The sequence below is a fragment of the Prionailurus bengalensis genome, chromosome D4, assembly GCF_016509475.1.
Source record: "Prionailurus bengalensis isolate Pbe53 chromosome D4, Fcat_Pben_1.1_paternal_pri, whole genome shotgun sequence".
In the NCBI taxonomy this organism is placed as follows: Eukaryota; Metazoa; Chordata; class Mammalia; order Carnivora; family Felidae; genus Prionailurus; species Prionailurus bengalensis.
The window spans coordinates 73766171-73779578 of record NC_057359.1 but is presented as its reverse complement, the minus strand read 5'-3'; the positions used below and the strand labels follow the sequence as shown (position 1 = coordinate 73779578).

General features: G+C 52.9%; 1 protein-coding gene across 5 annotated transcripts in view; it reads right to left on the bottom strand.

Moving 5' to 3' along the window:
- RGS3 (regulator of G protein signaling 3) overlaps window positions 1-13408 on the bottom strand; it is a 140556-nt gene that overhangs the window by 61498 nt on the left and 65650 nt on the right. For all 5 annotated transcript variants that reach the window (XM_043565887.1, XM_043565896.1, XM_043565895.1 and 2 more), the window contains 3 exons: window positions 13215-13298; window positions 7760-7871; window positions 988-1031 (listed from right to left, as the gene is read on the bottom strand). In XM_043565887.1, the coding sequence (XP_043421822.1) occupies window positions 988-1031; window positions 7760-7871; window positions 13215-13298 (240 nt within the window). The remainder of the gene's footprint in view (window positions 1-987; window positions 1032-7759; window positions 7872-13214; window positions 13299-13408) is intronic.

The window sequence follows — 13408 nt, the reverse complement described above, 5'->3', positions numbered from 1 at the left end:
CCAGGAAACAAAGGAATGATTTTTCAATCACAAGCCACATACACATTCCTTCCCAAAAGGGTGTACTCCTCTTGGCCAGCATAGACCATGTCCTACCCCAGCATCTTGTCCCATAAGACTGACCCGTTCCCCAGACTGTGAGGTGGGACCGACTCGAGCAGAAGCAGAGGACAGAAATGGGTCTAATGAATCCTTGCTTGGAACAGATACTGCCCCTGCTCATATTAGCAGACACCCAAGGTCGGGAACAGAAAATTTGCGGAAAATTTAAGTCATCGTATGGCTCAGTGGCTCTCAACTTTTTCACAGCCATGGACTTCTGTGATTAAACCCCTGGTCTGAAGATATTTTTGTCTTCCAAAGCAGTAAGTCATTTGCCTGATTTTGTTCAGCAAAGGGATAGCACTGCTTGTATGAGCTTCTGAGCAGACTGAAATAACCAAGAATACCAACCACATTATTCCAGCCCCAAACACGGACACTTAATATTTTCTTTAGCCTGCATTATCTGGCCCAGGTAAAGATGCAATTACCTTCAGGCCTTTTAAAACACTGACAAGATTCTGTAGGAGGGGTCATGGGTGGTACTTCCGGGAAAGAGAGGAAGAAAGAGGCAGGCACAAGAATTGGGGAAATCTCCAGAAGGAGGGCTACCAACGAGGTAAATAAGGTGATGCACAGCTGTCAGGCCACACCCTCTCTGGGAACCCCACAGGTGCTGGTGACCAGAGGTTCCTGAGCAGGGGATCACAACGTCCTTCTGTCCCCTCTAGGCACTTCTGTGCCCACTGCTCTTCCACGCAGAGGTGAGAGGCACTGAGGTAGGGAGTGCTGTCCCCATCCTACAGGGGGAGAAACCTGACCAGGACCACTGTACAAGATGATGTGGAGCCTGGTACCAGAACCCTGGACTAGACCCAGACCAATGTCGTCTCACTAGCACCAGGCCACAGAGCCCTCTCCTCTGATCCAGGGGCAAGGACTCACCTCTGCTAGATACAGCACACAGAATTTCAGGTCTTCTGAAGAACCTTGGAGGAAAAAAAAAGTAAGACTTGCATTAGAGTTGGCTGCAGAGTCTAAGCAGCTTGCTCCAGTAATGCCAGCTGCCTTGCCCAGAAGCCTGTATGCAGTACTTCCTGGAAAAAGAGGAGGAAAGAGGCAAGCACAGGGGACAGGGGAATCTCTGGAGGAAAGCCCACTTAATGGCCAAGCAGACTGAGGCACAGCAGTAAGGCCTCTGTCCACAAGTGGGCCTCACTCAAGGAATGCTGAGGTCCCACCCTCATGAGAGGCAGCCAGGAGCACCCTCTGGGCATCAAACAGCCACATGCGGGGACCCGTTGTCCACCTTAGGAGGCCTCCGTCTTTCCCCGCTCCCTGTGATGAGAGACACGGAGGCAGCACACATTTGGGTTTTCCTTCAAATGCTCCCAACTGCCTTCACCATTTTGAAATTCAACAAGGAGCCACCCATTTGCTGGATGGACCTAGGAATGTGTGGGCTGTGCAGTGAGCTCCCCAATCATGGGCTGGCTGTCACCCACAGATGGTTTCCCAGCCCAGGCCCAGCCCCCTGGTGTTTTCCTGGAGTCCTAATTTCAAATCCCAGATTCAACCATCCTCCACCTCTCCACCTGGGAGGCAGCTGGGAAGGACCATCAGGCTCTCTGCTCCTGCAGCAGAAGAGTGGAGGAAGAGCACCTACAGAAGATGTATTTAGTCAGGGTGCTTCAGAAATGCAAAATCAAGAGAGGCCCCCAGCCTGTTGGGGACGGCTTCTTGGAAGAGGATCCTCTGGAACTCGAATGCAAGATGGGAAGAAAGGACACTCTGGGAGGTGGGAACAGCATGAACAAAGGCATGTAGGTACAGAAGCACACGGTGTGGTTCAAGGTATAGCAAGTGTGAAGAAGGCCTGCCCCTCCCTGACCGTTGTGGGCTGCTCCCCGGACCCTGGCATTACTCCCCATCAGAGCATTCTTCTGGGCACAGGTCCGGCATGGTTGATTTCCTGAATGTCAAGCAATTGGCCTCACTGGGCAGGGTGTCATTTTGAGAGAAAGAACAGTACAACACGTGTAACGACACACACGTACGGTGCCATGCACCACCCACGGTGCCAAACTCTGTCCGTTTATAAGCTCAACCCTTGTAAACACCCCTCCGGGGCAGGGGTGATTGTAACCCATGATTCATGTGAGGAAACTGAGGCTCAACACATATTTGAATCAAAGAAATTGCCCAGTGAACCAAAACGTGCTGCAAAGTTAAGGTGACAAAGTAACAGAGACAGTCGGTCAAGCCAATTCCTAAGAAAAGGCCCTTGTGTGGGTGAAGGCCAGTCCCCTCCGGAAGCACGTACATGGGTGGCTCCCTGGGCAAAACTATCCCTAGGGCCAGGGGTGCCAGCAAGAGCTAGATAAAAATAGTTCATAAGTGAGGCACCTGGCTCGCTCAATCAGTAGAGCGTGCAACTCTTAGTCTCAAGAGTCATGAGTTCAAGCCCCACGTTGGGCGTGGAGCCTACTTAAAAAAAAAAAAAAAAGTCCGTAAGTAAGTAGGGGGTTCACTTTGGACTTAGAAGAAATCCTTCTACTTCTCCACATTTAAAGGAGGGTTTAGAGGGGTACCGGGCAGCTCAGTGGGTTAAGCCTCTACTGAAACTCTTGGTTTCAGCTCAGGTCACGATCTCACAGTTTGTAGGTTCATGTGTTCGAGCCCTACATCAAAGCCCCAAGCTCTGCTTGGGATTCATTCTCTTTCTCTCAAAATAAATAAGCATTTAATAAAAAATAAATAAAAGAGGGTTGGGAGAGAGAGGGCCCCACCTAAAGGGCCCCATCATGTTTCAGAAACCTCTCATTTGAGGGGCACCTGGGTGGTTCAGTTGGGCTAAGTGTCAGACTCTTGGTTTTGGCTCAGGTCAAGATCTCATGGTTTCATGAGTTGGAGCCCCACGTCGGGCTCTGGGCTGACAGTGTGGAGCCTGCTTGCGATTCTTTCTCTCTCTCTGCCCCTCCTCCACTCATGCTGTCTCTGTCTCTCTCAAAATAAATAAACTTAAAAGAAACCTCCCATTTGAAAGCTTCTGCCAACTCCTTGCCTTGTTGAGGATGGAGACAAGGGAAGGTGGTTTCTTTTGTTTAAGAAAACATACTTGGATGTCTCCTTGACTTTCCAGAAGCAGATCTGAGTGCCAAGGGGGAAACAAAAAGCTCTATGTAAGAAAATAACAGAAATTTGGGTTTTAGATGCTGGCAGTGAGAGGAAAGAAGGCTCTAGAAGGGAGGGGAAAGCCAAGGAAATGGGAGTCTCAGGGAGACAGTAGGCCGAGGTTGGGGGAAACTCAGCCTACTACATACCCCTAATGGCTAGGGGTGGTTGATGATTGCTTGACAACTTTTCCTGTGCTGTGACACGCCCTACCACCACCCTCCTATATTACCCCAAACCTTCACTGAAATCCACTGCACATCACGGCCTTGTGCTGGCAGCGCTCTGAGAGAAGGACGGAATGGGGTCAGTGCTCAGCATGTTTCACAGCCTCACAAAGGGACAACAAGACTCGGGAGCCCAGGGTGCCAGGAAGGAGCCCCAGCTGCAGAAAAGCAGGCTGCGAGCTGGAGGACCCAGGAGAGCAAACTCAGCCATCAGAAACCCTTCTGCAACATCAGACTGGGCTCTGGGCTCTCCAGAGTATGGAAACGGGGTGAGTGTAAAGGACAAGGGACACAGAGGCGCACAGGTGGGTTTTCCACCCAACGTTCCAACTGCCTTTACCATTTGGAAATTCCACAAGAAGTCATCGGCTCCTGGGTGAACCCTGCTTCCTGCCCCCCCCACCCCCAAGGATCATGGGCCATGCAGAAAGGGTCCCAGAGGCACACAGATGGCTTCCCCACCCAGGTCTGACCCCTCTGTCATGTTTCCAGAGTCCTCTCAAGCCTGATCTGAGATCCCAGACTCAGCCATTCTCCAAGCCCTCTCCACCCTGTGTGACAAGCCTGGAGGCATGTTGTTTCCATTTTCCAGTTGCAGAAACTGAGACCCAGGGAGAGAAAACGACGTGTACAGGCATGCAGCAAGTAAGGGGCAGAGCTGAGATTTGAACCCAGGACTGCTGCCTCCGAAGCCTATGTTCTGACCACCGCATCACACTTCTGCTCCCCACACTGGCGCCACCCCAGAGATGGGGGTGCATCTCTTCCCCTGTCGTCGCCCTGGCAGCCAGCACTGAGGTGAGCTCTGAGGATGTGCTTGGCAATTGTCAACTGACTAAATTTAACCCCAAGGCAGTCCAGCAGCTGGGACCTACGCAGCTGAGTTCCCAAGATTGGGCTCCTGGCCCCCCGGGGTAGATGGAGAGCCCAAGAATCAGCTGGACATTTCCAGGGCATCCTGAAAGACCAGAGCAGGCCAGGAAGACACCCAGTGGGTGGGATGCTGGCCGCCTGGAAGGTAGAAACACAAAGACCAGCAAAGCCAGTGGGCGGCAGAGACAGGAAGAGGCCACAATGGGCCCCGGATGACCGGAGATGTCCCAATTGTTAGCGCCAGCTCTCCGCCTGTTCCCATTACACTGCCGTTCGGACCTGCTGAAGCTTGGGGGATGCTGGGCAGGAGGAGGGCAGGTTTAAGTGGCCACCACCAGCTGGGAGCCCTGGAGGAGAAGGTGCTGCTCCCCAGCCCCCAAGCTGGGCAGCACTTCTAGTCTCCTTCTAGTCATTCATGCATTCCTTCACCTAATAACCATTCACTGGGCACCCACAATGTCTGTGCCTTGTGCTAGACCCTGGGAGGATGCTTGGCCAGCAGAGCTAAGCTCCATTCAGGCAAGTCACACACGGGAGTCATTGGTCCCTGGGTGGGATAGATTCTCCCCCGCCCCCAGGAAAAGCCCTCGCCAGCCCCAGCCTGCAGGAAAGGCCAGTGTGCTCCTTGTTACCATCTTTGCCCCCAAGTGAACTTGCCACACATGTTGACTTGAAAGGGACACACCTGCGAGGCACAAGCAACATTAATCAGAAACCATTCTGCCACCAGAAGCTCCAGCTGAGGTCCTAAATGGATCTCTTAAGGGCCTCACTCAGGCACTTGCTACAGCAGCAGGTCTCTTTGGGCGCCAGGGAGATGGGCAGGGAGTCAGGCGCCAGGACCCCGGACCCCACAGCTCCAACTCCGACTGCAGGAGAAGGGGACACTGAACTTCTGCAAACCCCAGGACCCACAGCCTGTCTCCGGGGCATGGGGTCAGGGGAGGAGGTAGGGGGGTCCACCAATGCCTGGAGAGAAATGTAAGCGATGGAATGTGCACCCGGGTGCTCAGTGTCACCGAGCCATGTCCCCGGAGAGCCACATTTGCTGTTAGCTGACTGGCACCTGCTGCAGAAGGGTGAGACAACGTGTCTGCACCAAACCATCTGCCCCACAAGCCCAGGACAGGCACACACGTGCACATGCCCCACACCCAGGCCAACCCGATAGGCTCTGATGACCGCAGTCATCTCTCCTGAGGAGTCCTGGCCTTGGCCACCTTCAGCCCACCGTTTTCAGGGAGAGGATGTGGTCTCCGGCTCCAGGAAGCCATGCCTGCACAAGGCTGCTGTTCACATGAGCTCAGCATCTGGAAGGTTTCTCTGAGGCACCTCAGGCCCCACCCCACCCACTCTGACCAGCTGCCACCTGGTGGAAGATGGGGCTCACCCTGGTCTGAGGGCTCCAGGAGGGGAAGATCCCACCAATTCCCAGCCGAGGCGACCCACCCAAGGATGGAGGTAGGACATATGGGCACCGTCCAGCATCTCACGGCAACCTCAGGGTCCGTGTGGGGATGTCAGGGCTGGGGAAGAACATAAAGGGCTGGCCCAACCCTTCTTTCACAGAGACGCCGGAGCCCAGAAGAGGCAAAGGGCCAACTGAAGCACGTTAGCACCAGACTCCAAACACCCAGCTACTACCCTCGGCTCTTCCACTGCCCTCTTCTCTCTCCCACCCACCCCCCACCCAAAGCACAGCCAGTTTGAGCCCCTCTTCTTTCCCCTCCCTCCTTCAGGAAGCTGAGCAGACAGACGCAGGGCCTGGGCTTGTGGGCCCAGACCCGAGCGAGGAGCAGGATGATCACAACTGAGTGAAGGCTCAGTTCTTACAACCAGTCAGCCCATATTACCTAGCAGCCCACCCCTGACTGGGCCATGATGGTCTGAGCCCACAGAGGAAGGGCCTGCCCAGCGAGTGCCTGTGTGAGTCCGAGTGCAGGGGGGTGGCAGGGAGAACGGTGTGCGGGGCGGGGGGAGCCGGGTATGAGGGAAACGGGGAGGGGCAGGGAAGCCAAGGGCGGAGTCCACTGTAGCTCTCACCTGCCCCCTCCCGTGGGCACCGGGGAGCCAGGGTCCCAGCAGAACTTGCTCAGAGGGTCGCTCCTCACCTCCTTGGTCAGGCCCAGCCGCCCCAAGGAAAGGGCTGCCCCGGGAGAGGCGACTTGCTTTTTGTCCCCCCTCAGGGACTGCCCTGGGCAGTGGGCAGCAAAAGCTCGAGACAGAGAAGGAGAAGTTGTGAGCGACTTCCTGAGCGGGGCAGCCCAAGTGGAGGTTCTCACACCCCCTGGGTTTCTAAGGAGGAAGAACAGTGGGGGCGCCGAACACACAGGAACACAGGACAGGTCTGCAAACGGGCAGGAAGTTTTCCTGGAGCAAAACCCGTCAAAACAGAATTCTTTCGCTGGGTAATATTTTCCTCCCTGCCCCTGTCGCCCATACTCAAACAGGTCTGTTGTTGTTTTCATAATCTGCGAGAGGAAATCGAGCCCCTTTCGGCAGAGACTTCAGGCGCCAAACCAAATCGCTCAACAGATACTCCCAGCTGGCTTCCCCTTCCCCTCTTCCTCCGAGTGGAAAGTTTGCGGGAGACGTTCACGTCATGCTCCCACGCGCTCCCTGCTCCTGGGGCTCTGGCCTGGGCGACGCAGCTGGGTGGCGACAGAGTGGGGCACGCCCATTGGGGTTCTGTGTGGGGAGTGGGGGCGGCAGCTAGCACGGCCTGGGCACCTGGCGTGGGCCGGGCATTCTGCATATGACCTAATGTAATCTTTTTTTTTAAGTTTTATTTATTTTTGAGAGAGAGAGAGAGAGAGAGAGAGAGAGAGAGAGAGAGAGTGCATGTGCATGAGCAGGGGAGGGGCAGAGAGAGGGAGACACGGAATCTGAAGCAGGCTCCAGGCTCTGAGCTGTCAGCACAGAGCCTGACATGGGGTTCAAACCCACAAACCATGAGATCGTGACCTGAGCCGAAGTCAGATGCTTAATCCACTGAGCCACCCAGACGCCCCTGACATAACTTAATCTTCACAGCAACCTACTGGTAGCCCCACTTGCATGTGAGGCAACAGGCTCAAAGAGGTTGAGTAAAACTTGCCCAAGGTCACAGGTGGTGAGGGGCAGGGCCCAGGTTTAAACACAGGTCTGTCTGAGTCCAAAGCTCTTCCCACTCCACTCCACGGCCTCCCTGAAACGTGCCCGGGACAGAAACCTCCCAGCAAAGCTCCGGGGGTACGGTACAGCCTAGAATGGAAGGCAGGTGTCGGAGAGCCTGGCGGCCCGGGGGCAGGGCCTCACCCGACTACACATGCTCAGATACCCCATGGCTGGCTGGCAGCCCCACTGTCGGAGGCACTGATCCGAGCTGGGCATCCGTGCCACCCAGAGTAGTGGGGCTCGGGGCAAGTGGGAGGGAGTCCGGGGCATCTTGGGTCCACACCTACCTTCCTGCAGCTTCACACTCTGGAGGTAGAGGGGGTTCCTCAGGACGTTGCAGCGGCCCGGCTCATCTTCCTTGGTGAAGAGCAGCAGATCCGAGTAGGCAAATAGCGTCACCTGCATCATGAAGGAGCAAACACAAGCGGCTGTTCTGCTGTCCCAGAGGCCAGGAGCCACAGCCTCCCCAGGACGTCTGGGCAAGGGGTCCTTGTCATCTCGGGCAGAAGTAGACTAGATCAGACTCTCAGTGTGGCTTCGGCCAAAGGCAGACACCTGATCCGCAATCAGACTTCCCCTTCTCTCTACGGTGTTCTACACCCCCACTCCTTATAGTGGGGAAAACAGCATAACACAAGACCCTCACCTTTGGTGGCAGATGGCCCCTGCAGGTGTCTCCACAGCCCAACACCCCCCCACCCCCAGGCCATCTTTCTGCCTAACTGCCCCTGGAATCTGAGTGCCACTGGCTCACTGCTGGCTTGGAGCCACCCGTGAGCTGAGGGATGTTTGCACATTTGCTCGGATTCTCCTCTAAACGTCTGGCTGAAAGAGCACAGTGCACTTGGAATCAGAAGTCCTGAGGCTCCTACCCGACTCAGGAGCCGTGAAAACTTGGTTAGGGTCCCTGAACCCTCAGCTTCGGTTTTGTCATCCATATAGACACGGGACAGCCCCTGCCCAGGTCCCTCACAGGCTTCTTTCACGAGCCCTGTGTAGACTATGAATCGAAGCATCATGCAATGTGAGTCCTTGCTGTCACATTCCTCGCGGATAATTTTAACTGCATTAATGCATAATCAGTTCAAGAAAAAGCCAGTTACTTACGCGCCAGTACAGACATGTATGGAACTTTTATCTCTTTTTTATGCACTAGCTGCTCCAAAAATAAAGGAGGAAGCTATTTTTAGACATTATAGGTAAACCAACAGGCATGCTCAGCATAGTTTCATGCTAAAAAAAACCCACTTGATCCCCAAATGCCACTGAAGATTACACTGCTCTCTGTTTCGTAAATCCTGCAGTGGCCTTTAGTTAAAAGCAATAAAGATCCAATTTTACATTCTCCGAAGAGGACAAAATATTATTAGTTATGTGAACTTCCCTTGGAGGTGTCACAACCTGACATGTCACTTCTCGTGGGGTAAGAAGAGTCAGCCAGAGGGCTTCGCATGCATCCCCGAAGGCCACAGCCAGCGTGTACTGGACGGTTGCTGGAGTTTAAACAGTCAACATGTTGACATTTAGCTATCAGACTGTTAACAGACCTAACAGCTCCACCTCTGATGCCCTCTCCTACAGAAATACTTACGAGGATATATTAACGTGAAACCAGAAGGATGTTCTCAGCAGCCTCTTTGTAATAAAAAAGTAAAGAACACAGATGCCCATCAAGAGAGGGTGGATAAAATAAATTATTCCCCCCTTCCCATGGTAGAATTGTATGCAACTGTGAAAAGAATAAAGGAAAGCTGTCCGGGCAGAAATTGCGTGGGCAGAGTGCCCACCCTGCACTATGTAAGTCAAATAGTGCAACGTGCAAGAATGCCTCCAGTTTAGTCCAATCTTGTAAAATGGAACTGTCAATTTGTACTTTTGTCTAAAATACTCACCACCACACTCTTCACTCTGGGGAGTGGAATTTCATACATTTCTGTTTAATTTGCACTGTATTGCAAGAGAGTCTATTACTTTCGAGATTTTAAAAATATATAGGGGCGCCTGGGTGGCTCAGTCGGTTGGGCATCCAACTTCGGCTCAGGTCATGATCTCACAATCTGTGAACTTGAGCCCCACATCGGGCTCTGTGCTGACAGCTCAGAGCCCGGAGCCTGTTTCAGATTCTGTGTCTCCCTCTCTCTATGTCCCTCTCCCACTCGCGCTCTGTCTCCCTCTGTCTCAAAAATAAATAAACATTAAAAATATATAAATATTTTTCAAAGGATCTCTTGGCTTCTTGAGCACAGTGCAAACAGACATTTGAAGGCATCTGGGTCACAGAGACAATAGGGGTGTCCTTGAACAGGAGGCTCCCAGTGGCTCCAGCTTCTCCAATGGGGACCAAATACAAGAGCTCAGGAACCCTGGGCTGGGAGGGATCCTGGAAGTGACTCTTTCCAGCCCCCTTCCAGACCATAGTCCTGACCCACCACAGCCCAAAAGAAGCTCCCATCTGTTCAGTTCTTTCTTTCTGCTCAGTGCGTTTTCACTTGTAAATAACATGACTGCCTTTATTTATAGATGAGGACCCTGCAGCTCAGAGAGGTTAAGTGACCTGTTCAAGGCCACACAGCTAGGGCCATTGCCGAGGTCTAGCTGACCCCAAAGCTTTCACTATACGGAGAGGTAGCAATATGCCTACAGCTGTCCTGCCCCTGAATGTGAAAGAATCCAAACAGAGACCAAAACAGAAAAGCAAAGGAGACCAAAACTGAAGTCAAGGGAGGGGAAGAAGATGATCTAAGAGCTGAGAAGGATCTGAGGGGCTGAGTCTCTGAGCAAACCTGGAGGCTTTCCCACTACAAAGAAACCTGGCAGCCACCTCCAGACCCATGGGGAAGCTGGTCAGGGAAGGGTCGGAGGAGGTGGTCTGTCAGGAACCTAATAAGTCAAAAAATGTCCCAGGCTCTGAGAGAGCTGGGTGGACGGCAACGGGAGAAGAACCACAGGCAAGGTGAGAAAGCTCCAGGCCACTACTCTGGCCCCGATTCCCAGAGCTGAGAATGTGGTCTAGACAGGAAGTGATTAAGGCATGAATGAAGAATTTCCCCAAAGGTCGGGTCAGGGAAAGGACAGAGCTGGCACACAGCAGGAGGCAGGGCAGAGGGGCAAGCGTGCCAGGGGAGGGCGGGTGGGCCTCTCTCCCAGGTCACCAGCACCGTGCTGGCCTTCCTCCAACAGAACCCACGGTGGAGTGATGCCCATCTCCACGGCCCAATTACCCCACTGCCTTCCACAAAAGGCCAGGGGGGCTGCCAGGCGTCTTCCCCACACAGGTTCCAAGGGCACATCTGTTTTCCCAAAGGGTCAAGGGTTGAGAGATTGCTTGGTTAGGAAATCCTTGCAACTTAGAGGGTCACTTCTCCCAAGCAGCCCTAATCAAGTTTTCTCTGGAGATCTTGCCTAAAGGCAGGGTTTGCCGAAAAGACCTCGGTGCCTTAGTTAATGGTAAACTCAGTGAGTCAGTGCATAAAGTGAGGGTGTGTCAATCCTGTGCCCCTGTGACCTCCAGCACCAGGCCTGACTACACAGTAGATGCTCAACAGCTCTTGTTTGAACGTGTAAGTGAGGCTACTCCAGAAGGCTGATTTGATCTCAGGGCCCATTAATCAAGTGTGTGACTTCTGGGAGGAGGTATGATGGGGGGCAGCTCAGTGCCATACTGCATCAGCTCACAGACGTTAGCACACAGGAGGACGCTTGGAGAAGAGATGGGAAGAACAAGGAGGAACATGCCAGGAATAAACGTGAGGGCAAGGGAGAACTCTCTACAATCTAGCACTTTCCAGGAACATAACCCATGCCTGGAGAGGCTGCCTCTTCAGATCCAAAACTGGCTGGAAAGCCATCAGCTGGAAAGTTACAGGGAAGCCATCAGAACGGGCAACTCCTGAGGGCCCAATCAATGCTGCAATTCTACAAACTTATCCAAGCCCCTCTTGAATTGGTTTAGACTTTTGACCTGAAGATACCAAGATCCATGTATTTGCTTCCTAGCATATTTCATGAAAAAGACATGTATTTATTTTACTTGTCTTTGTATCGCTTCTTTCAGTCTTCAAAAGGGATCTCTGAGCTCTAAGGCACCAAAGATTCAGTAGACAAAGATTTTCTGGACAAACCGTGACTATAATCGGACTGTGGCTCCAACCATGTGCTTGCCAGTCTGTTTTTAAACAAACGTGCCGGAGGCAGCATGGGATCATGAAAGTGCTGCTGAGCCAGACAGCAGAGACCCTTGAGTTCCAGTAAATCTCCCTAGAGCCTCAGCTTCCTCATCTGTAGAATGGGGACAACTGCGCCTCTCAAGAGGATACTGCAAGAGCTAATTTAAGATCTACTATGTAAAATGCGTGCACAGTGAGAATACACAGTAAGTGCTCGGTGTTTGAGCACCTAATGGCAAGAGGACAAACAAGAGAGCAAATCCAGACATACGTGTGTATTTCAGGATGACTGTCATTTCTGCCTTCCTCTGGGTCTTGTGGATTTACAGCCACACCTCACTTTCTGACCGTTGGCCACCTGACTTAGCTCCACCACACTTACTCACCAAGCACAGTTCCAAGTGACTTCTTGTTCCTAAAACTCAAATCTCCCCTCACCAAGACGAAGTTTTACTCTCTCACACGCAATTCAGAAGATATGCAAAGGTTCCTAAGAAAGGTCCCCATGAGGAAGCTCAAAGCCCGTGTGGGAGAAATAAGCATGCAGTCTCCCCAGGGAGTTCCCGTGAAAAAGAAAACGCTCATTTGGAACATATGAGTTCTGGTCCCCTTGTTGAACACATACACACACACACACACACACACACACACACACACACACACAAGCAGCCTCCTGCTTAGCCACAATTACACATAATGTCCCAGAATGCCAGAATGCTGAGGTTGAACGGGCCCTTAGAGACCAGCCAACCACAGCTGCCTCTAATACACACACCCTCACTGTTCAGATGAGGGCACGGAGGGAGGACGGAGAAGTCACGAGCCAGCCAGCAGCAGAACAGGAGCTGGCTATATGCTTCCTGCCTCCTCCAAGTTTCCTGATCATTCTACCACCCCAAGCTGTCACTCAGCTCAGCCAAGCCCCACTGCCGGCCTGATGAACAGCAAGCCCCAGGTAGTCCAGTCAGATTCCAGGGCTCCAACTTCTGTGCCACACAGACTTCACAGGACTGAGCCGGCTCTGGGAATTGTGTCGGGGAGGGAGATTCCCCCAGTTAGAGATAAGCAGAGGCCGGCTCCCAGGAAGAATGGCATGATCTCCACACCCAGGCCTCGGCTGGCAGAGCTGGAGCCCAGAGGATTTGGGATTTGGGTTAGTACGGACCAAGAAAACCTGAGTAAGTGATGCTCCTTCAAAGATCCTCTTTGGCTAACAGCTCTAATCTTCTTACCTACAAAGTCATTCATCACAGCTGGGGTGAACTGCCATCTCTCCTGCTCCTTGGGGGAAGTTGGCATAAACAATGGGATGTCTTGAGGGATTGGAAAACTTTCTAACCATCAAAGATGAACCAGACAGCTTTGAGAGGTAGTGAGTTCCCCGTCGCTGGAGATGTACAACCAAAAGCTGGGTAGCCATTCGGTAAGGAGGGGGATGGAAGGGGAGGAGGGTGGGAGACTTCAGGATTTTTCTATCCTGAGACTGTACAATTCTAAGACCACCAGGAAGAGAAAAGTTAGGGGTCTGGAGGATGCCGGTGAAACCCCACCCGGGAAACACGTGTGTGAGGCTTACCTCGACAGCCTTGTTCCTCCCCTCATACAGCAGCAGCTCCTCAGACAACAGGAGTGTCCGGGCAGGGTTACAGAGATCTAAAGGCTGAAAACAATGTGGGCAGTTCAGAGAAGTCCAACGGAGATGGGGTGTGGGGAGAGGCAGCTTGCCAGAGCCAGCCACAGAGAACCCTCTCAACTGACAACGAGAAGCCT